This window comes from Apteryx mantelli, chromosome 4, assembly GCF_036417845.1.
Source record: "Apteryx mantelli isolate bAptMan1 chromosome 4, bAptMan1.hap1, whole genome shotgun sequence".
Lineage (NCBI taxonomy): Eukaryota > Metazoa > Chordata > Aves > Apterygiformes > Apterygidae > Apteryx > Apteryx mantelli.
In genome coordinates, this window is record NC_089981.1 from 4,624,274 (window position 1) to 4,650,255 (window position 25,982).

The window sequence follows — 25,982 nt, forward strand, 5'->3', positions numbered from 1 at the left end:
CATACCTTCAGGGCTGCTTTCTTCTGAATAACGTATTTTTGATTCAGAGCCGCTAGTTAGGTAAACAAATTTGTGTTTATGATTCTTCGGAAATGAGAGTGATGTTGTTTGGGTTAAGCTAGAAATTGTAAGCAAAAGTGATATTTGAGTGGGTTTTTAATGACAAACATGTGCGGTTCCTAAGAAAAATATTGCTTAGGAAAGTGCTAGAGTTCTGGGAGAATTTCAGAAAGGCCATATAGCTTCCAGCTCTGAACAAGGTGGTGTTAATGGCCCAAAATATCACTGCTTATTAATCATCCTGTTTTTACAAGGTCAGCATCTTCTAAATCTGCAGTCACTTCAATTTGCTGGTGTGCATACCTTTTTTTCTGTCCTCTCTAGGTAGCCATTTTCCCTTAGAAACAGTTGTTCTTATATGCTGACTCCTTCTCAGTAACTCTCAGTAATTGTGCTTGTGAGATTCCTTCATGACCGCAAACCTGTAGAAACTGCTAAGAACTGATCTTCTGGTTTATACTTGATTATGTCAGCTAGTCTTTCTTTCCAGATGTAAGTACTTACTTTATAATCATTTTATTCTGAGCTCTCACCATATACTTGCTTTATAAACGGCTGGAAGGTCTTAGGCAATGAACAATAGGAGTCTTCGGACCTCTTTTAAATATCTGCTCCTGGATGAAACTAACTGCTTCCTGAAAGTGCTCATTCATTTCCCTTGATAACAGAGTAAATGTAGAGGAATATGCAGCTGTAGATATCTTTATTTGGTCACATGAATTCCACCCGAAGAACATGGGAATAATTCACAGACTCAAACTTCAGTGTACCCCTATTAAGAAATCTTAAAATTACAAGAGATCTCACAGTTTCTTATTCATTTAACTGATCTGAAAAAACTAAGCTTTACCTTGGTTTGGGGTTATTGTTTCTTTATTTTGTAGCTTTCTGTGGCTAGGGATTTTCTTTGTTGTTTTGTTAATTGTATGTATTCTATCCCCTTCAGCATCAGAAAGTGCAGCTGGAATAAATGGTGAAAGGAAATCTTACTGGGGTGTCTGAGTTCACTCTCCAAGGCTTCACAGACAACCCTCAGTTGCAAGCCTTCCTCTTTGTGCTGTTGCTCCTTATCTACACTGTGAGCCTGCTGGGAAATCTCACCATCATCACGTTAATCAGAATTGAGCCTCGCCTGCACATCCCCATGTGCTTTTTCATCTGTAACTTGTCCTTTGTTGATATCACTTACTCCTCTGTGATTGCCCCCAAGACGATGGTGAATCTGTTAGCAGAGAAGAAAGTAATTTCATTTGCTGGTTGTGTCACGCAGTTTTTTCTTCACTCTTTTTCCATAAACGCTGAGGTTTTGCTCCTGGCTGTGATGGCATACGATCGGTTCATATCTGTTTGTGAGCCACTGCGGTACGCAGTCCTTATATCCAGAAAACTCTGTGTTCAGTTGGTTTCTGCATCATACTTATGCAGCTGCATTAATGCGGTTGCCCACACAGCTTCTTTGTTCAGCCTGTCCTTCTGTGGCTCCAATGTCATCAATCACTTCTTTTGTGACATTCCTCCCTTGCAGAAACTCTCCTGCTCTGATACACGCTTTGCTCACATGGTGCACGTGGTCTTTTCTGCAGTAGCAGGGTTGAGCACTGTTTTAGCCATCCTCATCTCTTATCTGTATATCATCATGTCCATTCTGCGGATTCGCTGTGCCCGAGACAGGTGGAAAACCTTTTCCACCTGTGCCTCCCACCTGTCATCTGTCACCCTCTTCTATGGGAGTCTCTTCTTTATCTACTTAAGACCCATGTCCAGCAGCTCAGCTGATCAATACAAAGTGGTGTCTGTATTTTACACACTGATAGTCCCTATGTTGAATCCCCTGATCTACAGCCTGAGGAACAAGGAGATGAAGGATGCTCTGAGGAGGACAATAGCAAAAACAATTATTACTAAGTAAAATCATCTTATGGGACAAATCTGGAAATGTATAAAAGTGGGAGAAAAATTCAGAGAGTATAACTTGTCTCCTGTGGAAGACGTCCATGTTTTTGAGTCAGCAGCTAGGAACCTCAATAAGATGGGATGCTGCTTATTTACTTTTCTTGGGATATAACTTTTTGGAAGTCAGTAGAGGGAAAATCAGAACAGGATATTTTCAGCCACCACTTGCCTTCTCCAGAAGATACCAGGCAGTGAAGTGAGAACTGGTTTCCAGGTTGCTTCCCACGGAGTTGCCCCAGATCTCTAGAGCCCCAGCTAACCCTCTACCCAGCTGTCGAACATGCAGCTATGCTGTGCAGGAAATATATAGCAGGAGAAATAAGGACCCTAGGTGAAAACCTTCCTGTTAGCTCAGTTCAAACTAGATGAAATGGTAGCTGCTATTACTAAGTGTCTTTGAGGTTAAGGGCTGGAAACTTAACACCTTTCTGAGGTCACCCAAGCCAGAAAAGGAAATGTCAAACTAACGGAGAATTTTGTACTGAAAGAGTCAGTCTTGTGTATAGGATAATTCTGTGGGGAACTGCTCCACAGAAACTTACCAGCCAGCTGCAGGGGTGAGGCAGGAGCCTGGTCTTAACATGGGAGTGTAACCCCAACCATCATGACCTGCCCTGTTGGGAATACGAACTCTGAAGACTAACAATGTAAGAAGGATGGTATACTGAATTATCATCAAGAAGTTGCACCACTGGTTTAAATAAGTGAATAGCTACCTGACTTTCATAGGACAAAGTGTCTTCTGATCTATACTACTTCATCCAGTTGGATGCCCAGGTCAAGCTGTCTAGCTTTCCCTGGAAAGGAAATGGAAGGAGGAAGTGGCATCCCGAGAAGGTAATTCTTCCCACTTTCCTCAGCCACCTCTCTTAGGTTAGGGCATATGCCTCTTTGGTGGAGGTTTCTACCTGCATCCATTGACCACAGAATGGGGGTGGCTTTGTAAATTAATAAAGCTGAGCTACGATTCATGTCCCCTAACTCTAGGTTTCCAAACAAAAATAAAGCAACATTCATTTTCCTCATTCCCATTTTATGCTTAACTGGTTTCACTTGTGTCCATGTGATCATGTCACCTTTGTGTGTTCCCATAGATCTCCTCACAGTAGAAATTATAGTAATAGCAAATAGTAATATTAAGAGATGTAAACTTCTGTAGATGTCCATTGTACCGAGTGAAAAACATGGCTGCAAAATTTGACCTCAAAGGAGATTCCATTATTTCAAAAATTTCCATTATTTTACTGTGTCAGGACAACACAGAGAAATATTAAAGGATTGTTGTATTTAATTAAAATGTATAAATATTTATATTTTAAAGAAGTCTTCAGTATTTTGTTTCAACATTCTGAGTCACAGTAAACTAAACAAAACAACTTTTATTTAGTTTAGGTTAGTATATATACATTAGACTAGGTCACTGTAAGTACCACCCCCTCCTACTGCTAATGCCATTGCAATATGTTAGCAGTAATGTCCCGTGCTGGACCCATTTCACCTGCTATTAGGCACTGAGCCACATCTCCCAAGGTTGTAATTACATCAGCTCACTGCCAGAGGAAAGCCATTTTGTTTTTCCCCTATCTTTTCTTTTGCCTCCCATCTTTGGCTTCCAGAAGCATCCCTTCCCGTCCATTAGAGCAAACTCTCACACGTCAACAGTTCTCCAAGCTGTTCCAGCAGAACAACAGAAAATTACCTTTTCTTTTTTTCTTTCCTCCCGCATTGTGTGAAATTTCTGTTGGGCTTCCACGTGCTGTTAGTTCCACATAAAACAAGAGCACCCAGCTCTCCACGGAAGGGGTGGACAAGCAGGGGCACCCACGCTTCAAGAAGATTTGGGGGGCTTGTAACCCACACGTCCTTTGAGAGCTGGTAGGTACATTTAACTACATGTGCGCATGAGTGTGCACAGGGTTAGAACGTCTTGGGATTAGGGATGGTACGCATTTGCAGACACTTTGTAGAAATTTATTACTGCAGTTTATCTGTTGTATTGCTGATATGGATCCTGAACATGGAGTTCAACAAATACCAGTTAATGATGTGTTGTTAAGAAACTAATAAATATTTTCAATCCTGATTTTGGTTTAACTCATGTGAAGTGATTTGCCTTTTTTTTTTTTTTTCTCGTTTGCAACAGTTTTCTCAGTAAATATAGTGTCTGTATCCATTTTCTCCAACAGGTTCTGGTATTCAAAAGAGCAGGCTAACTCAAACACCCATTTTCCTTCCTTTTTCAGACACTTCTAGGTCACCTCTAAGCTTTTGGCTCTTTGGTGCTCATGGCTTTTCTTCAATATAAGAAACAGTCACTGCTTCAGTCCTCTGGAACTCTGGAATTCCTCTGGAATTTCCAAGTGTGAATGAACAGGAAGCTGAAGAATCCACCTCGCAAGAGGCCACCAACCCTTCCATAGCCTGGAAAATACACATGCCAAAAGAAGATGCCTCTCGAAGTGACAGGCCACAATAGTGGCTGGGAGAGAATGCAAAGAATGAACAAGGAGATAGCTGGGGAAAGGTATCTGGAGACTGCTTGTTTTGGGCAGACGGCCAGTCAAAAGCTTTCAAAGGGATGTCAAACAGAGCACTATATAACCCTGACAACAGGACATTTTTCCTCTTTCATTACCCCTGCCCATTTCCTCCTGCCCACTTTCAAAGTTAAAATTCCTCTCTTAATTTTAGGGGCCTTTTAAGGGTTATCCCCAACTCTCTCATTCCCTGTCATGACCTCCCCCGCTCCCCACCCCCTGCAAGTAAGTGGTGAAAGCATGCGTCTGGGAAGAAACAGGTGTACACAGTGGTGGGAAGCTATTAGATCATCTCTTCCGGAAATACACCCTACTTTTGAGGAGATACATTCAGACCCTACTCTTGAGCAGTAGGCACTATAGTAATCACTGATGTACAAGCACAAACCAAAAGAGATTTGTTTCCAAAAGTCCCTTCATTAATTTTAGCACAAGTATCATCGATTATTTTCATTTTTATTACTATTTCCTACTATTTACTACTATTGTGTAGCCTGGCATTATAATGTCCAGCTAGCTGTTTTCCTTCCACCAAGTTTCCAATACACCTTGCATAACAAGGCCATCATTTTAGGCCCAAAATTCAAGTTTGGGGAAACTTTATTTCTTAAGCCTCTTGTATTAGTCGGAACCTTCTTCAGTGCTTTCCATTCATTTTCCATCTTCTGACTTGGCCTTCACTTCATGATACAGAAGTTTCATATCTTCAGTCTTAGAAACATTACCCTGGAGCCATGCAACCTTCCATATTTGTTAGTTTTCCCCTTACTTTTAAAGCTCATTTCACATCTTTTGGATTTGCCAGCAGCTTGGTTTCCTACCAGTTCAGATGAAATCTACTCCTCTTGCACAGGATGCCTTTATTACAGAATTGTACCGAGTCCTTAAGGAAGCTAAAGCTTTCCTCACACAATAATCTTAGCTGCTCAAATAGATGTTTCTCCACTCTCTCCTTAATATGCCTTACAATGCTAAGAGCGCTTCAGAAAATGTAACCAAAAATTTCCGGGTCTTCATCTGCCTTTCCATGAGCCTAAACTTTGCCTGCAGAACTTCACTCCTGCTTTCCTCTATATCATTAGTACTTCCATGTATGATGACAGCATATTAATCCCGTGACCTTCACAATAGACTGTGTAGGTTCACTGTGTAATCTACGGACTTCGTGTTTAAGAGAAATACACTCTTTGTCCCTTTCTGCCATCTATGCTGATTAATTTTCCCCTCACAGAATCTATGAACCTATGTAACCATGGGAAACTTGATCTTTTCATCTCAAGTGTCAATAATTTTTCCTCCCTCCAAGTCTGAACAGCTTTAGCTGGGCAATTGTCCTATTATATTGAGTGATGCAGAGAAATGAAGCAACAGAACGGGCTGGGGACTTATTTCTCTTGGACTGAAGGTACGAAGATTATTTCTTGAGCACTGACTTATCTAGCCAGAGCGTTTGATTTGGTTACACGTAAACATATCCCTTGGTGAATAAGAAGAGACCTTGGCAAATATGTTGTTGTTTTAACTGGAGCCTCTTAGAAGAACATTAGTTTGTGCCTTGAATTAATTTACTGCCCTATTTCACATGTTGGGGGTGCCAGTGTAGAGGTTAGAAGTGTAGAGAAAGTATTTGAAGGAGCAACTCCTATCTGTGCTTCTTATGTCTTTAGCATGTTTCAGAATGGGCTGAAGCACACATCTGGTGTCAACACACAGCTTGAGAAAGGAGCTTCCCAGAATGCAAAACAAGGCCTAAATGTCACTCTTCTCCAGGGGTTTAATTCACCCCTGCATATCCTAGAGCCTCAGAAGACCAAGACAGGTCGATGTGGCTGAAATGACCGTTCTGCTTCAGAGCAGTCTGGGGAAAGGGCCTTCTCCTCTACTGAAGAGCAGCATCTTTTCTCGTTCCCTGTGTTTCCCTCTCCAGTGTGGAAAACGATTTTTTTTTTTTTTTTGGTCCATGATGACCTAGGTTACTACATAGCAGAAGAAAACAAGAAAAATAACACAGAGGACCACATGGGAAAAAAAAAGAAAAAGAAAAAATTTCTCTTTAAAAATGTGAGGAAGAAAGTCCATTTGTATAATTGCACAAGGAGAAAGGACAGGTTTTCTCCACAGGGAGCACAAAGGACATGTTAATTGTCCCGCTGTGCCTTGCCTTGTGTTCAGATGCTGTGCCCACCCAGGAATTCTACACCCAAATGGAGCATAAGTATATGAAAGTGCATGTTAATTGCTAAATTGCCTCCTTTCTGACAAGGAGCAGGAGACTTTCCCACAAGTAAGCTCTGTCCCTGGTTCAGCTAAAGATGCACTGTGTCTTCCCTTTTGGTTTTAGAGAACAGGAATTCCTTCTTATTTGGAGCCAATAGAGATTGTGCACCTTGCAGTGAAAGCTGCATTATTTTCTTCCTCTTTCTCTGCTTCTTTTACAGGAGAGTTTGTTGACAGTATAAGCAATACTAACACCTCCAGCATGCTAAGACGTGAGTGGTAAGGTAAGAATAGTGGGCTGCAAATACAAGTTCTATTGACAAGCCTGAATGCGGAAGATGAACTATTTCATACCTTTGCTTTATAGCATGAGGGAAGCGTGAATTCCCTTCTTGCCCCTCCTCCCCATCTATCAATACAGGTATTCTTGAGAATAACCTCTGATTTTTTTTCAGATTGTGAGAGCTGGCTTTAGGAGCTTTCAAAGCAGTAGCTTTCTCATTTCGCTGGGATTCCATGTGGCATGATTGCTATGAGAACAAACTCTTTGACTGAAGATAATAACTTACAAAATGAGCTAACACCTTACTGGACACAGTCTAGGAAAAGCTATATGCTAACAAAAGCATGAAAACTGTGTTAAAACCAGTGGTGGAAAAATGTCTAAAAAGTGAAAGGGGAAAAATTGTTTCTTGTGCCACAATGAGTGGGACAAAAGGGTTTTCAGTTAAATTGCAATGGGAAAATTTGGGTTAAAATTTAGGAGAGAACTTAATAATCACTAACTTTTTAAGAAGAAACATAAATAGCTAGGGATTGTGTGAAAACTGTGCTACTAGAGAGTTTAAAGAAGAAATGAGGCAAAAGTTTCTGGGAATCCCATTGGTGCAGTGCATTCTTCCTTGGAAAAAGAAAAGTGGACAAGATCAGTTATGCCAAGGTCTCTTCTAATTTTCTATTCCTGGGCACAGAAAGCTTATTTCTAGACTTCTGAAACAGAACCTGCTTGAGAAGCCAGCTGATTATAATTTTCACGTTAGTTCCAGATTTACAGAGGCAACAGCAGACCATAAGCCCTGCTCTTTTTCAAGCTGAAATGCCATTCATGCTTCTAGGTCAGCTTTTCCAAGCCACCAGCTTTTGCCTGCTACTTACCATAGTTGCCCCAAAATATCATTCTGGCACAGGGGTAAGCTACAGACTTCTTTGGCCCCTTTTTTTGGGTTTGAGAGATTTTCCTAGTTTCACATGTGTTTATGTCTCAGCAATGTACAAAGTTAATTACCTAGACTGGGTCTATAACAACATGGGAAAAAAGCTTTTCTAGGGCATGTCATCTTTGAGTGAACATCTACTATAGGTGAGGTGCAACAAATACTATGGAGCTGATGCCTGCAGTGCAGATGACTGCTGTAGAGGTTAAATCAAGCATTTGGGGAGGGAAAAGTAGTGAAGTTTGCAGGAACAGGTGTGACTTGTTAACCTGTGCTCCTTCAAAGTACACAGAAAGAATACATATTTTTGAAAGGCAGGAAATGTCTCTGAGATACTCTGAGTTCAAAACTTGAAAAACATGAATAGGAAGATATAAGCAAAATTAAACCTTAATCCTCAGTCAACTTGACTAGAGCCGTGTTGGCATTCTGACAGTCACCTTGCATTTGTCTTGTTTTCTTCAGTGTAACCCTGGCTTTCTCACCCATGATAGATGGCAGAAGGGAATCACACTGTGGTGACGGAATTTATCTTGTTGGGCTTCACAGACAACCTGAGGTTGCAAGTCCTCCTCTTCATGGTGTTTCTACTGATCTATCTGTTCACCGTAGCGGGAAATCTAGGGATGATTGTGCTCATCCGAATCAACTCCAGGCTCCACACCCCCATGTACTTCTTCATCAGCAGCCTTTCCTTCTTAGATGTCAGCTACTCCACCATCATTATACCCAGCACTCTGATGACCTTTGTGGCAGAGACAAAAACCATATCGTACACAGCGTGTGCAGCTCAGCTCTACCTGTTCTGCATTGCAGTGACAGGAGAATGCTGCCTCCTGGCCGTGATGGCGTATGACCGGTTCATAGCCATCTGCAACCCCTTGCTTTACCCTGTCATTATGTCCAGGAGGTTCTGCATATTCCTCGTGTGCGGCTCCTACTTCATGAGCTGTGTGAATGCAACTGTTCAGACGACATTTATATTCCGCTTGTCCTTCTGCAATTCCAACATCATCAACCATTTCTTCTGTGATGTGCCCCCCATCCTCAAACTCTCCTGCTCTGACACTTACCTCACTCATCTTGTCCATTTCACCTGTTCTACTGTGCTTGTCACCTCCACTATCCTCCTCATTGTCATCTCCTACATATGCATCGGGGTCACCATCCACAAGATTAAATCTGACAAAGGCAGACACAAAGCTTTCTCCACCTGTGCTTCCCATGTGACTGCTGTTACTGTGTTCTATGGGACAGGCTCCTTCATGTACTTAAGGCCCAGTTCAAAATACACTGTGGAGCATGACAAGATCATCTCTGTGTTTTATACCCTGGTAATTCCCATGCTGAACCCTATGATTTACAGCCTGAGGAACAAGGAGGTCAAAGAAGCCCTTCGAAGGACAATAGCAAGGCTGTATTGCTCTCCAGGAAAGCAACAGAGATTCAGGACTCCAAGCAGAACTGAGAGAAAATGATGTGTGCTTATTGTTGAAACAGCTGAATTAAATATGCGGGTAGGTGGGTTCCCCCTGCCAAAGAGAAAGGAAAAGGGAGCAATATCCAAGACTGCCTGTTGCCACATCCTGCCTTTTGTGAAAGAGGCTAAGCAAACCCCCTTCCCATTGCAGGGCTCCCTCTTTTCTCTCACCCCTAAGAGAGGCATGTGTCATCAGCAGTCCTTAGGACCTAACTTTTCAGATGTAATGTAGCATTACTCCGTAATGTAGCAGTGCCTCACACCTCACCTCGTGTTGTGACCTCTGCAACTGCACACATTGACAGACAAGTTCACTTGGAAATAATTATACGCGTTCTTGTTTGTTTATTTGGAAGCCAAAGATAGTAGGATGTATCTTAAATGTAAGATATTTGATGTATTAGAAGTCTAAAACTGAGTTAGGCTTTCTGGGTTCCTTTATGCCAGCTGAGTCTAAGTTTTCGCAGCAGCTCCACCAAGCTCATATGTTAGATGATACCACACTGTCATGCAGGATGATAGTACGTGATGGTTATGTGCTGCCAATTTCTACATATGCTCCAGCAACTCCTCTGTTTCAGTTGCCCAGGTAATACCTGCAACGGTGAGTGAAGGAAGAGATCGGCTGGCAGGAAAGAGCAGGTCACCTCACATCCCTCCATCTCTCTTCCCATTAGGACTTCATAAAGTGAAATCCTGATACCAAGTTTAATGCAAGAGACCAAGAGACCAACACATATGCTGTGCTCTGGGGTACTGGTCCTTCTCCAAAATAGGATGGGCAGGTCCTTGCTGGTAGTGGATAAAACTGGGCCAATTGATCTACACTGTGACTGATGGTCAGACCACTTGGTGAGCACTTCTCTCAAATAAAATCTTACCCAAAGAAATTGGCTGAATGCATAATTATGGTGGGGAAAGTCAGTCCTGCTCTATGGCAGGAGATGTGGCAAAGGAGGTGCTTGCTGTTCTCGTGGTGGGGATCTGCCTCGTTAATGACGTGGCATAGGGAGTCCAGCAGGATGAACCTTAGGAAGAAGAAAACCACTACAAGGCATCAGGCCCAGCATATGGAACCAAAGAAGTCAAGAACAGGCCACAGTGAAAACAGAGATTGGTAGCTTGGTGGCATGGGGGAACCTTCAGGTTGGCTGGTGGGTGAGAATGAGCCTTTTTTCAGGCTTCATCCTTTACGTAAGAGGATGTGTACCTGGGGAGACAGGATCATTGCTCATTCCTGTGCTCAGGGCTCCCCAACAAGCCAACCAGGAATGGCAACTGGGCCCCACCCAGCCACTACCAAGCTCCCCATGGATCCCATTAGGAAAGTCCAATTCTAAGAGGAGATTCCTACGCCATCCCCCAGGGCAACTGCAGGAGATAGTGTGGGAAACAGCAGATAATGAAATAGAGGTTTCAACAATAACATGGTTTAAAATAGAAGCCTTATAACAAAGTGGGGAAAGTTGCTAGCAGCAGGAGACCAAAAGGACTGGGTTTGGTACATAAAAGATGATGGGCTTTTACTCAACATCAGTGCCATAGCAGAGTCTAGACTCTGCATAATTCCTAATGATACCATGAAGGGGTCCTACAAACCTGGGAGGTGCATAGTCTAGGGGCAGCCACTGGGACTACAAAGGGGTAGTTCAAGGTCAACTAATATTTGATTGTAATGGTGTGGGCATCACCAGGGGAAATCATTCATCTTCACCACAGATACCTTTGGAGAATTTATCATGCAGCAAACAGAAGAGAAATGGGAAAAAGCAAAATGGTGCTGGCAAACACACTCAGAGGCCCCAGTGGTACTGAATGCCACCTCAACAGATTTCAGAATCACGCTTGGATTCACCCAGGGCTTGTCCTGATCTGTTTACCCAAACTGCATCCAGCCCATCTGGGTGAGCACAAGTGCATATCTGATCCCTGTCTCTGGTTTGGGACTAATCAAAGGAGGAAAAGAGGAGGGGAGGTTTAGGAAACTTCTGGAGGCAAAGTGTATTCCTCACCTCAGCATACAACCTCCGAGCCAGGCGCAGACAATGATTTACTCTAAGTGGTTGAGTGTGCTGGGAAAGTAGCACAGGCATTGTCTGAAAAAATGGAACAGCAAAGGCCCAAGGACTTGCATGCAAATACTTAACACCAGCTGATGTGCAAACTGCATTGAACTGAAACTGAATTTAATAATCAAGAAGTGGCCTTGCTCTGGCTTTCTACACTGCAGGGTCACTTGACAATCAACACAGACCTGCTCGCAGAAAGGACTACCAAAGAGGACTGCCCAGGCCTGCAGGAGCCAGATCACATCTGCAATATCTCAGGGACCTGAGCCTACAGGCAAAATGAGGACTCACTCTAGCTGCATGATCCCATGAGATAACAAAAGCATTGCACCCAGCTCTCAGTATCCCATGGCTCTGTGGCTGGGGAGATATGGAGTGCACATCAGAGCCAAAGAACCAGAACTTTCTGCATGGACTATTACTCTTAAGGAAGTGTAATTGACAGTGCTTTAGCGCGTACATGCTGTACTGCCTCTAAAAGGTCATGGTGGTGCCATCCATGTCAGGAGGTCAGACTGCAGCTCCTTGCACACTCATGGTTAATGACCAGTAGAGTCAGTCTCCCACCCCAATGGGAGCAATTCATATAGGGAGGCACCACAGGAGACCCAGTTAGGCACTCGGAGAGAGAGGGAATGGGCAGTTCCTTTCGATATTACCTTTAAGTGGAGAAGTGTTAAGGTATGCAGGCAGGTGGCTATCCATGACCCAAGGTTACACTAATAGGATAAAAACACGAGAAACTGCTGGACATTACAGAGAGTGAAAGAGGCTTGTCAGGAACTCCCCATGGGTGAAGGATATTGAAAGACAGTGAAATAGGATTGCTGTCTTAGCAAAGTTGCTCAGGAAGGCTACACTTATCAACATATTCATATAAATAGCAAATACAGGTGTGAAACGAGCAAAACAGGAGTCAAAAGGGAAAGCATAGTTGGGAGGGGAAGAGAGGAGAGAGAAATATAAGCTAATGACATTAGGGCTGCTTGTGGGTACCTGTTGATTAGTCCTGAATCTGATCAACACAGCCTGGAACAGGACAATAAACTTGTATTTCTGACCATACCACAGGTGTCAAAGTTGCTTCTGCAGTCAAGGAAACCTGCACTGTTTCTCCTAACATCAATGAAGGGGTCACCCCGGAGGGCGCAGAGGATTTCTGCAACATCTCAGGGAATATACATCCAACGTAGAGGGAAAGGAGAGAGATTCCATGACTAATCCCTAAAACCACAAATTAATATGCTTCATATTCATACTCATAGGGTGAGGTAGGAAAGGGCATGTGGGTGGCAATCACAGCTGTTGCTCCTATATAAATGCCATTGTTAGCCACATCTGTGTTTTTTTCTGTAAAGGAGAAGAGTGGGAATTGTTCTCTAGTTGCTGAAAGCAAAGGTCTGTGGCAGTCCACCTGGGATGTGTATTGCCTAACAAATTCTTTAGCTTGGAAGTTATCCTTGGCAAGGTAGTGTTGTGACCAAAAAGCTTAGATGCCCTGAATGCCTAACTCGTAGTGCTTCTAGCTTTTAAAATTTTATCAAGAGGTCTTACTTGGTTAGACTTGTTCTTTTTCAGTCTGTCTAGGGGTGTCCTGCTCCTGTTGATTTCCTTCAACTGTAGTATGCTTTTTCTTTTTTGAAGTGGAGATCTACAGGGTTGTGAAATTGTGGACTAGTTTATGTTCAATGAGTTCTCTGTAGGTCTCCTAATTTAGTCTTTTGCTCAAAGTAGGCCTAATTAGATTAAGACATTAAGGGTCTTATCCAGCTGGTTTTTCCCTGTCTCCAAGTATGAAGATATCACAGTCTCTCTAGGCTTCTGTCCCAGTGTTTTGTCACCCTCTGGATGAAAAATGTTTTCCTTGTTAACAAACTTGTTTGCATTGGAATTTTTCATCTTGTAAGCACCATGTGTAAACAGTGAGAGGGGGAAGCTAGTCTATTTAGTCTATGCCATGAGGCCTGGGCTATCTTTTAATAAGTCCTCTTCCAGACTGCCTTCAGGGGGCTATGTATGAAAGTGGGACCTCTCATTTCTGTTTCTCTGTGTGTCTAGTCCCCATGTACTGAGTTCAAGGGAAAAAGTCTGTATGTAGGTGACAGAGCAGAAATATTCAGTACTACTACGCTTGCTAACATGCGTGCTATTTCCAGCCTGCCTTCCCCCCCCATGTCTGATATGGGGAAAGAACTCCTCCTGCAAGGTACTGGGGAATTCAATAAATGCTTGTTACTTAAATTACTGCTTGCCTTGGTCAGTGAGGAACAGGACAATGAAGCTGAACCAGGTGTCTGGGTTACATAGCCCATGTCTTTTCTCTAGTCTTCTCTCCTCACTCAAGCTAGGAGAGAATATCTATGAGGCCTGATTCTTAGGCTTCCTTGAGTCCACATGCTGAATAATGCATGTATGTGATCTATTTGCTCTGTGGTGTGGTTTTCTTTTTTTTCTTTTTCTTTTTTTCCCTCCAGGTGACTATTCCTATATGAGGATATAGGAACTGTCTCCCGAAGTCTGTGCCCATCTCATAGCACTACCACCAATGGCTTGCCTCAGTCATTTGGAGGTCCTTAACATGGACACCACTTGCTCCATCAGTCTGACTACCTGCAGGACCCTGTCATGATTCCTGGTGGCCACAGCTTGTGTAGAGCCTGCATCACCCACTACTGGGAGCCAGTGGTCAAGGACTTCAGCTGCCCAATGTGTCAGCATGTTTGTGCTCAGCAAGTCATGTACCCCAACCAGCAGCTGGCCAGCATAGTGGAGACAGCCCGGCAGTTGCCTTTTGTCAAGGAAAAGATGCAGAACGAGAAGCTCTGCTGCCGGCACCATGAGGTCACCAATCTCTTCTGCAAGGAGGACCAGGAAGCCATGTGTGTGGTGTGTGCAGTCTCCCACGGCCATCTCACTCATACAGGAGGGCCCCTGGATGAAGCCCTCAAAAAACACAAGGTAAGCAAGTGGTATCTCCCGGAGGTACTGCTAGAAAGCATTTCCTTCACAAGGTTTGAGATACCTGGCATTCCACTCCAGTCTTTAAACTTCTAACCATCTCATCCTAAGTAAGGCAGTAGGCCAGTTCAGACCCACCAATACTTGTTAAGTCACAGGAATGCAGCAGAACAGTCTGGGAACAAGTGTTGCATCTCTAGTTTGACTTCGACGCTAAATATTTCAAAAGGGTGCTAGTGACTAGAGAAACTCTAGAGAAATTTGTATTCAAGCACCACAGTTTGGAAGCGGAGCCTAGGGATCAGAACATGAGTAGATTATGAAAGAGGATGTAGGGCCTCCCCAGTTCTGGGAAGGAGTTTAATCTAGGCATAAGAGCTGAGTGTAGGCCCAATGACTACTGGCTCCTACCCGCTCTAAGCAGCGAAGCAGAACTTATTAGTAGATTCCGCTCTTCTCTGCAAACAGGGAGGAGAAAGACAGTCCCTGCTACAGAAGGAGGAGGGTACGTGCTGGGGGCTCAGGGTTTCGTTTCTATGATCCAGTAAAGAAACTGGAGTCTAATGGATAGAGCAAGGAGGAACGGGAACTAAGGCAGCTCTATGTAGAAATGTGCCTATACCTCATGGCCAGCTTGAGGTGAGACCACCCAAAACTACAGTAATGATTCCGACATCAGAAACTGATGTTACTGCTCACGGGCTCTCCATCTTGAAGCTGAAGAAACATTCCAGCAGCTGAGTGGGATGCGTGCTTCACCCTCTGAGGCAACCTCAACCAATTGAGCTAGCTGTGTTGGTGGCTAGAACCAACAGTCTGACAAATGTGCTTATTCACTTCACCGGACAGTAGATGCATAGTCAGCTAATTAGCTTTCTAGAATACTCCTGTGACTATACTGACATCTAGTGGAATTTAGGCATCTAATTCATCTAATTCATCTAAATGTAGATGTCTTAATCTTGGACAGAATCCCAGCCAAGGTGTCTGCACAAGTTGCATCCAAAATGTTGGAGGCATTTTTCAGGACCCCCCCCCAATTCTTTATTTTTTTTTTAGGAATCTCAACTTAGGATTCGATTAGTCGTTTTCAGAGGCAGGAGGGAGTGTTAGAGCAAAATTTGTGATGTTCCACTGAGTAATTCCTGCTGTCCCGTATCTGAGGGTGGAGTCAGAAGTTCCATTTTGATTCAGAGATACAGTAGGTTTCCTGGAAAGTTGCTCTGGTGATTGACTCCCTAGAAAAAATTAAGCTATACAGTGTAGAACTATCTTGCTTTGACTCCTTGTCTGCACTTCTAGCTGCTGTTCAGAAGCTAAATTTGGAAGGCAGAGGAATATTGTAACCTGTATTGCTGCTGTACACACAGGTGTTCAGAACTTTAACCCAGAAACACTCAGTGTAGTACCTGATGCAGATGTTCAGTGTGAATAGCCAGAGGATTGCTGGAATTTATAACTGACGTCCCATGAAAGCAAAGTGCATGAAGTGACATGTCAGATCAATTGGTATATGATTCTCAACTGGTATGATCCAAGCCTTCTCAGTGCTGCTTCAGCATCTGATGCCTTGGACCATTTTGCCTGAGTAGAATCTCTTGCCCTTCCCTCTCCAGGATAAGCTACAAGCTTGCGTGGAGCATCTGGGCAGAAAAGCAAAGGATTTGAAGGAACATTTATCCATGGAGGAGAAAAAGCCCAAGGAGCTGAGAGTAAGTGGAAGAAGGGGCAGAGCTGAGAGGAGTGGGGTAGGGGCCTTCTCTTTAGGCCCACCCAGCTGGAGTGAACTGCAGTGGTGTGGTGAGCTCAGAAGAGTTGACAAGAGGGGCTCTTTCTTCCCTGGGGGTGTTGCCTCAGGTCAGTCCCCAGCTGGGAGATGCTCTCTAATCTCCTGGTGACTTCTCTGTCCCACAGGAGTTAGTGTGGAACTGTCATAAGTGCATTACCTGTGACTTTGAGGAGCTGCACTCCTTCCCGGAGCAAGAGGAGGACCAGCAGTTGCATTGCCTGAGCGCAGAAGAGATTGAGATGCTGGGGAGGCTGAAGACCGCCACAGCACACCCCTCAGAGCAGTGCTGCTCTCTCAACACCCTCATGGTGGACATGGAAAGATGCCTGGAGTCCAGAGCAGGGGTGCTCAAGGTTTGTATGCTGGGGCTTTTCCTACACCAATGTGTGGATCACAGCCTTTCAAAGAAGCTCTTGTGGCAGTCCCTTTCTCTGGGGCAGGGCTGAAGCTCTGCCTTGCATTTTGAGAGGTCACTATTAATCTGTACGGCCCTCTGCAACCAGGAGCCCTGGATCTCCCTGTTTAATCTCTTCCATGTGGTCTAGCTGAGAGCAACATGACTTTCATCTTTCTTGGTGAGGTGAGGAAAAGGCTGAGCTTTAAACTTAGTCATGGTAGGTCTGCACCTTGGAAAGCAAGACTTTATATTCAAAGGGTAAAAATGGGGTGTGACTCATCCAGATGTCATGAGCCAGACCTTACAAGTGCTGCCTTTCTTTCCATTTCCCCCAAATAATTAGCAGAATTAATGACACCTGGGTTAGATAAAGCCCAGCACTAACAGGCAAAAGGATTGCTGGGCATGCAGACACACCCTACAATATTTATGCTGATGGGGGGGGGGTGTTTGGTGGGATCTGACTTGTTGTCTTCCCTCTCCTTTTCTAGGACATGCAGAGTGTTCTGCAGAGGTGATGTACCCTATTCCTCTTCCTATCTGGGGGGAGGGGAGGGGATAGGGAAGGAGCCGTTAGTAGTTGAAGATGCAATTGCTTGGTAGGAGTGCTCCTTTCCTCTGGGATTAATGCCATGCCAATGTTTCAGTGCAGTGTTAGGAGACTGGCTGCATTGCACTGTAATAGAATGATCCCCCTGGAAGATAAAACCTGATATATTGGTGGTCAGTTCCATCCTTTGCCTTTTCTCAGACCAGGATAGTTATACTGACTCTGGGCCCAATCTCTCTATATATGAACTGTCAGCTTCTTCCCCTTAATTTTTTCCTCTCATGGTTTCTCAGTGGGAATATAGACTTTTGGTAAGCTTCCAGCATTTCAACCTTAGCATAGCAATAATTCCTAGAAACAGCTGCTGTGTTTTGTACTAGGGAATGGCATCTTCTAGACACTGTGATTGATTCGATTACTAGATGAGGTCACTTCTTTCCTTAGGCATGAAACACTTAAGAACCTGGAGCTACCTTCTGTCCCTCTTGAGCTGAAGAGGGCAACGGCCTGTTTCCCTAGGCCATTATTTCAGCTTAAGAAGATGCTGAAGAAGTACCCTGGTAGTCAAGCTATATAGAGACCTAGGTCTGGGACTTGAGTCCAGTCCTTGGCTCTGAAAAGTGTCTTCTGTTTGGCATTCTGAATTCACCTGTATGTCTAGGCCTGGTTTAAAATGTTGAAGTGACTAGACTTGACTCTTCTCATTTAAGTGGTTGTCTTGTTGGTGAACCCAATGAATGGACCTGAGAGCTCATTTGTGGGCCCCTTTGTGGAGAAAGCCCATTATATCAGTGCATGTGCTCAACAGCACCCCTGTCACTCTGCCAAAGTGCAGAAGTGACCCCTGGTGCCAGTATTGTTGGTGCCTGCCTGAATAAGGGGTCAGGAGTGGGGCGCTTGAGAGATGAAACAGATGACAGTGTAGACTATCAGAGGAAGGTAAGCAACTTCAGGAGAAAGGTGGCATAGCATAGAGCTAAGACAATTTGGGGTAGGGACTCAGAGAAGGCAATTCAAGTGTGTGGTATGGTGAGGAGATGGGGCATGGAGGGTTGACAGATGCCCAGCTGCCTTGTGGTCAATGGGCAAATAGCTGTGTAATTGCTCTTCTCCAGCTGATTCTTCTGGGGTGAGGTGTGTGAATCCATTGCTCCCTCCCCCTTGGTTTTCCCTGCTTTCTCATAGTCTCTGCTCTGCCAAAGGAGATGTGTCTCTGGACCCTCAGACAGCTCATGCCAGTGTGGTGCTCTCAGAGAATCTCGAGTGTTTATTTCACTGACATCCCCCAGGAGCTGCCTCACAGCTCTGTGTTTCACCACTTGCCCCTGTGTGCTGGGATCATCTGCCTATTCATCAGGCTGCTGCTACTGGGAGGCTGAAGTAGGAGACAAAACCCACTGGGCCCTGGGTGTCTGTTATGAGTCTGCCAGCTGCCATGTAGAGGACCCCAAGCAGGAGGTGGGCTACTGGAGGGTGCGTCTATGGAATGAAAAATATGTGGCCATGACCACCCCCTTCACCCCACTGCTGCTTAGTGTCTGTGAGTGTCTCTTAGAACTGAGTCCCACCCTTCCTGTTGGTCAGGACACTGAACTCTGTGGGAGGCTCTGTAGCATCATGGTTTTGACACGGAAGAACCTTTGCTTTCCTGGAGGAAGTCTTATGTAGGCTGTTTGAACAGTGGTCACCAGCTGACCTGTGGAACGCTCACCTGCCAGACTTTTCTGCTGTGACAGCTTAGTACACTATTGTTCAGACTCATGGGAAGAGCAAAAGAGTCTTTTGAATTTGTCCCTAATGGCACAAACTGTTGGTAAGTACAGACATGGTCCCTTCAACAGCGGGGATGTCATATCTCTGAATATTGATTTCAGTCTTCTTTCTCTATATTGTCAGGAGGCAGACACCTGTGGTGCAGGATGAGCACAGAAATAGTGTGCCCCTCTCTACAATCAACTTAGATGTTGCAGATGAAGTTGAATGGATATGATGTACAAGGCAGCAGCTGAAGTACTTCCTTGAAGCCATCAAGTTAAATTTGACAAAATTTAGGTTCTTGCTTAAAATGCAATCTGTTTCAAGTGTGAAGAGAAGAGAAATACTTGAATGAGCAGCTGGAATGCATGGAGCTCTCCCTGGGGACAGGTGAGGGGCCAGCTGAGAGCTCATGGGTCAGGACTGGGGGCAGACCAGCACTGGTGACCATGTAATGGGTGTCTGCTGTAGACAGTCTCTTCAGGAAGAATAGGTGAGGCATTCTTCAGAGAACTGGAATAAAGTTTATGTCCATAGGCCCTGGTCCTATGAGCTTCATCCACCCTGATATTGGCTGGCTGGACAATGGAGTAGGGCACAAGAAATCCAGGGAGTTTATGGAGTGCATTGATGACAGCTTTCTAACACAGGTGATCAAGGAGCTGAGGAGGAGAGGCACTCTGGATCTCATACATACAAACAAGGAAGGACTGATTGGAGATGTGGAAGTCGGGGGCAGTCTTAGCTGCAGTGACCACAAAATGGTGGAGCTGAGGATCCTGTGAGGAGGGAGCAGAGGGCAAAAGGCAGGATCAATACCCTGGGCTTGAGGAGAAGAGAATTTGGCCTGCTCGGGAAGGATTCCATATGTTATGGTCCTGGAGGGAAGAGGGGTCCAAGACAGCTGGCTGATATTCAAGGATCACCTCCTCCAAGCTCAAGAGTGGTCCATTCCAACAAGCAGGAAATCAAGCAGAGGTAGCAAGAGGCCTATGTGGATGAACAAGGAGCTCCTGGCTGACCTCAAACCTAACAAGGAAGTGTACAGGAGAGATTCCCAAGGACTGCAAGAGAGCAAATGCCCCTGCTACCTTCAAGAAGGGCAAGGAGGAGGATTCAGGGAACTACAAGCCAGTCAGCCTCACCTCAGTCCCTAGGATGGTGATGGAGCAACTAATCCTGGACATCATTTCCAGAGATATGAAAGAAAGGTGATAGGCTGGAGGTAGACAGGATGGCTTTATGAGGGGAAACTCTGCTTAACAAAGCTGCCAGCCTGCTCTGAGGAGATGATTGGCTTGGCGGGTGAGGGGAGAGGAGAGGTACTTGTTTACCTCAGTTGCAACAAGGCTTTTGACACAGTCTCTCATGACATCCTGCTAGAGAAACTGATGAAGTTCAGGCTAGATAGGTGGACAGTGACAGCTGACATGAGGGCATCCTTTCCACCTGTGTTTCTCAGGCTGTGGATCAAGAGATTTAGCCTGGGGATGACATCATATAAAATAGTGCTCCAATTTTGCCTTGCCATTGTGAGCTGTTGCACTGAGGTTGAACATAAACGCAACTAGCTGTTGCATATAGCACGCTGACTGCTATCAGATGGAGAAATTCTTTTCTGTGAGCTGATAGCATCCTCAGGATGTTTTGAAAGCCCCCTGCAGTGTGCTTAGATGCCACTGAAGATTTTCAGTATTTTACGTTATGCATTTTGTTTGCACTGTCAGCCTGAGGAGCGGAATATATTGACTCTGATTTGGATGTTTCCCTCTAAACTAGAGAGACAGAAGAACCTTTAGATGGTGATTCATTTCATTCTTGGAGAATTATCTTAATATACAGACAGTATTTATTAAATATGGTGGATATAAATAAACAACAAGAGTAAAACTACAGGAAAGCAGGCATGTAATGGAAGAAGTTTCTAAGTCCTTTGCGTCACTGGCCTTTCATTCCATAGATAGGAAATCCATAGGGATTTACAAGTGATTGGTCTAATATCCGACAGCATAGCAGAGAAGAAAACAGGGGTGTACTACATGACATTCTACAACATGCCCCTTTTGTCTCTTCCACCTATGATTTAGTTGCAAAAGGTTTGAGAAAAGACTTCTGTCGCGAAAGGAGTGATGCACTTCCCTCGTAAGAGGGAAGCAGCACTATGTTTACTGCAGTAAGACAGCGACTTAACAAAGTTCAGTCGTAAATAAGAACGATTTAACGAGGTTCAATTGGCAAGGTTCTCTCAGTTATTTACTGCATGAAGGACAGGGTCAGATGCGTGTGCAATGGAGACCCTCCCGTTGAGTCATGAGGTCCAGACTGGACCCCCTTGCTTTCTAAACTCCTTTGGAGAGAAGCCCAGGTGCAGCTGGATCCAGTCCTAGTCCCAGACTTGGTCAACAGTTCATATCTAAAGGAGTGAGTGCAAAGGGAACCCTCCTGTTGAGTCACAAGATTCAGACTGGACCCCCTTGCTTTCTAAACTCCTTCGGAGAGAAGCCTAGGTGCGGCAGAATCCAGTCCTAGTCTCAGACTTGGTCAACGGTTTATGGGTAAGGAATTAGGTGTGCTATCAGTCAGGGATATAACTCAGGAAAGTTTTGCGAAGTTCACAAAAGTTCAGCATGCTGTTGATCACTTACCGAGGATCTGTGGCGGGTAAGGAATCTCTCAGCCTCGAGGAGTGACCTTGAGAGGCGCTCCTACTCAAAAGGAGGTTCTGCAGTGCAGCCCGCTGCTGTGCAGGAGAGCTCAATGGGCTCTGGGCTGCCCCCTATTTATGGGGGGGAGATGATTGACTCATGGTCATATTTGCATGCTAGACAGGTCTTAGCTGGTGCATGCTCAACTAGCCCCTACATACGTGCTGTTTACAGGGAGGTCAGGTTGAGGGGGAGAGAGCCCATCAGTGGGGGGAGAAAGGAGCACACCGTCACAACTTCTTTCCTTAGTCCACTCACTCTCAAACAACTGTATATGAGGCAGAGAAGAAGAGTCAGAAAGGTTTCTTGCATCTCTGAATTTTGCATTTTCCTGTATAATCCCACAAGGCTTTCAGGGTGCTGCAGTCTGGTTGCATCTCTGCATGCTGCTCTTAGTAGGGCTATTGTTTCTACAGCAGACAATCTCCTTCCAAAAAACCCCAATCTTCTAGATCAGGTATTCAAAGAGACAGATATCCATGCTAAACCCAACAGAAGCAGCAATGACCAAACCTACCTCAAGCACAAAGAAGCTAATCCCTACAGCTTCTAAAGGCCTTGGCCTCTGCTCCCAGCAGAGATTTTTTTTTTTTTTTTAAACCCATTACATCAGGATTTCCTTGACAGTGCTGTCCATTCCCACTCTCAGACAACCATTTGATATGCAGTTCAAAGTCACCGGCGTATCATTTTGATTAGAAAGAGGCTGTTGGAAACAGCTAACGTTTGCTCAAGCTTTTATCTGCTGTGAAATAGTTTGTGGCCAAAACAATGGCACGCACATATCATTTTAAAATATTATTAAACCTAGTTCCAGACCTTTCACAACAGCTCAATCTTAGATGCTTTAAAGAAACTCCTTCTCAGAATGTTCTTTACACTTCCTAAAACTCTTTCTTCTGAAGTGCCTTATGCTGGTCATCCATCTGGGTTAATATTCATTTTGAAAATCTTGATTAATGAGAAGAGATATGTTTGTCCAGTCCCCAGCTGTCTGCTTCATTTCCCAACTCAGAAGCAAATGTTTGGAAATTCATGGTCATTAACTTGCCTGTAGCTTTCAGAAACATCTGAAGTGTTTTTTGACGGTGTAGCTACAGAAAACTTTTCCGTAGTATTCAGACAGTGCTAGTTTAGTCCACAATTCGTAAGAGATTCCTTCCATTTATAGAGGTAGTAAACGTTGTTGGTGACTGCACAGCCTGTTGGTACCAGAAGCAATGATCTGGTTGCCTCAGTTTGTTGGTGAATATTACATTGGTATGACCTTACTGAAAAGGGTAAGAAAGGGTCTTCCAGCTGTCAACGCAGACTGTTGCTCCCCAAAACCATGGGAGCATAGCATGGCTCACATCCAAATGGGTCAGTTCTCTTCTCCCATTTTCCACTTCAAAAGGGGTTAGCCATGGGCAAACTATTAATGAGCAGTCACTTGGCACTGTATCCTGTCATTGTCTTGGGGGTAGAGGGGGGAGGGAAAGAGATAGTCGGACATGGATTTGGTGCATGCCAACACTGTGATAGGCCCTGTATTATTTAAGTAGTGACAGTCATACCAAACCAGTTCTGGAGACTATGCCCTGCTGGGTTTTATTTAACTGCAGATGTAGGAATTGCCTAGTTCAGACCCTGAAATTACACATCCGTGCGTGGCTCCAAGGCTCTTTTTCAGCTGAGAGAAAAGGTGCTATGATGGTGCAGTTCATCTGGCGTAGGAGAAATATTTACTTTGGGATGGGATGAACGCCAATTCTTGATTTCTCCTCACCTGCTGCACAGGGAACTGCACAGAAAGCCCTGGTACAGATGCCTCACCTGCACTGTTTCACATCAATCCCATCCATAACAACTCTGCTGTGATGTCAACATGAGAACAGAGGCAGCCCCCTTCCCCCCCCCGCCCCCCCCAAAAAAAAGCTTCATGAAAAATTCATGGAGGCATTTACCAACTTCTTAAAGCCTGGCTTTGGAATTTAAATGGTTTGGGATAGGAATGGACAATCATGCTATTTTTAAAGTTGTTGAAATATACTTTAAAAAAAATCAGAAAATGCATTATGAACCCCTTGTCAACATGATGACCCACAGCTGAAGGTGAACAAAACTTAAACTACTTTCATACTTTCACTGGTTTACTGTTAAGAATGCACATTCATTAGCACTGAGAGCTGAGTTCCAGCAGGAAACAGTCATTAGCTTAGCCTTTACAGAAAGGCAGCAACCACAATAAAAGGCCCCTAAGAAACACATCCTTGACACTTGGTTCCAGTACAGAGCAGTGTGCAAACAACAAAGTCCTCTCAATTATTCTCCACCAGGCACCACAGCTGGAATGCCATGGCACAGTGCTTTAACAAACCTGAGGTCTATCTCCAGCCATGAGCATTCATCATCCCAGCACAGAAGCATAGTTAAGATGCACCCAGATTTATCACCACAACACGCACGCCCAGGAGTCTGCACAGCACTCTGCCTCTTACCAGAGCCAGTCCAGTGAAGGGCCATGAACTGATTAAGGCACTGGAGCATCTCTCTTACAAAGGGAGGCAGAGGACTGTTTAGCCCAGAGAAGAGAGGGCTCATGGTGGGGGATCTTATGGATGTTTATAAATATCTGATGGGAAGGTGTGAAGAAGATGGAGCCAGACTCTTCTCAGTGGTGCCCAATGACAGGAAAACAGGCAATGGGCACAAACTGAAGCTCAGGGAAGGGATGGTGTACCCAGAATGCATTTTGTTCTTTTGGCTTTATCTGGTGGGATACAAAATGGAATATAATCCAGTATCTGATAAAAGACTACACTTCTTCCTACAAATTTTGCCCTGTAGACTTTCATAACAACGGTATTATCACTTTTAGGATCTACTCAGACATTTAATTTTTTCCCCTCTCCCAGTGCATAGAAGTCTAGGCAGACTTGGCGTTGAAGGATCTTTCCATATACCTTGCATTACTATATTAAACAGTAACTCAGTACTTGCAGGAATGACTTACACACTGGCTCTATAGCGAGAGCTCACAAGAATACTCTAGCTGAATCTTATGCAGGAAAATCTTTACTGATAACCATTCTAGCAATTCATTACTATGATCAGCTATGATTTTGTATAGGCCCTCCAGAAATGACAAAAGGTAAACCACTTGTGAAATCCATGCGCTACTTGAAGTGCATGTGTAGCCAGGCATAAGAATGAGCACAAATTACCAGCACTACTTCAGAGAACATCAAAAAATCCCACTCTTGTTCCAGGAAGCATCCATGCATTTATTTATTGCAATGCCACTTTCCCTCTGGATGCACAGCTTGGTGTATATGTTACTGTTCCAACACTACCAACCAATAACTTTTGCAGTGTTAACGTGGATAATATTGTTTATCAATCACTCCTAAAGCATCTTCTCTATGTTTGCAGTGTGTGCCTCTTGCAAAATTAAGACTCCCATGTATATGTTAGAGGATATGCTGGTATTCTCCAAGGACTGCCAAACACAGGTCTACCCTATGCAATGCTTGCATAGACCTTCGGCTGGAATTAATGCATGAGGTCCAGTTCTCTTTGTGTGTACTGCAGTAAGCCCTAGGACCATCAGAAATCATGTATCCCATGAAATTTTGAAACAGAGAATGGAGCTAATCATTATGTAATAAAACCAAGAGATGCCAGAAATGGACACAGTGAACAGATACATTTCATGTATGCCTAGGAGTAGAACTAGGGCTGTGCCCTTCCGTCTTCCCAAATGGCTTAATGTGCTCTCCACTAGCTGAAAACTTTCCGAGTTACCCATCTTTTGTTGGACAGCCACAAGAGGGCAATACTTCATACAAAATCTCTGTGATACACGGCTCCAAAATACAGTGCTGTACAGATAGCCAAGTGATGATGTGCTAATACTAGCCAAACGAATGCACCTCCTGCCTGTGAGATGCTCCCTTTCTGGACCTTCTAACCTGAGACCTTACATCTAGATCCCAGTGCTGATAATCCAATCCTGTCACAATGCAACGTCTGACATTCTGCTAAACCATACATCGCTAGCCATCAGCATGAAGTACGTGGTAAAGCTAACTATCTCATCAAAATGCACACGTCTAAAAGGTAGTGGTGTAGTTGTATGTGAAAGTATAAACAAGTTCAAGGAGAGCTTCACGTCATGTATCTTAGAAACCTCTTTCAGGTTGGGATGCATTGCCCCTTCAAGGTGAGAGTCTCCCATGACTATGGAGAGAGCTTTGGGCTACTGGCTCTCAGTGACACCTCTAGTTTTCAGATGTGTCATTGTAGGCATGTTCTTA

At 44.3% G+C, this 25,982-nt stretch overlaps 2 protein-coding genes across 2 annotated transcripts; both read left to right on the forward strand.

The window, feature by feature from the left end:
- Nucleotides 1–1,027: 1,027 nt before the first annotated feature.
- Nucleotides 1,028–1,969, forward strand: LOC136991887 (olfactory receptor 5AR1-like). Its single transcript, XM_067295380.1, has one exon. It carries the CDS (start codon nt 1,031–1,033, stop codon nt 1,967–1,969), a length of 939 nt encoding a protein of 312 aa, XP_067151481.1. The 5' UTR covers nt 1,028–1,030.
- A 6,506-nt stretch (nt 1,970–8,475) lies between these two features.
- LOC136991790 (olfactory receptor 5J3-like) lies at nt 8,476–9,459 on the forward strand. The gene has a single exon (XM_067295244.1). The coding sequence runs from the start codon at nt 8,476–8,478 to the stop codon at nt 9,457–9,459; it is 984 nt and encodes a 327-aa protein (XP_067151345.1).
- Nucleotides 9,460–25,982: the final 16,523 nt, after the last annotated feature.

Coding starts and splice junctions, on each gene's coding strand:
- LOC136991887 (XM_067295380.1), top strand. CDS start 1,031: ATGGTGAAAGGAAATCTTACTGGGGTGTCTGAGTTCACTCTCCAAGGC.
- LOC136991790 (XM_067295244.1), top strand. CDS start 8,476: ATGGCAGAAGGGAATCACACTGTGGTGACGGAATTTATCTTGTTGGGC.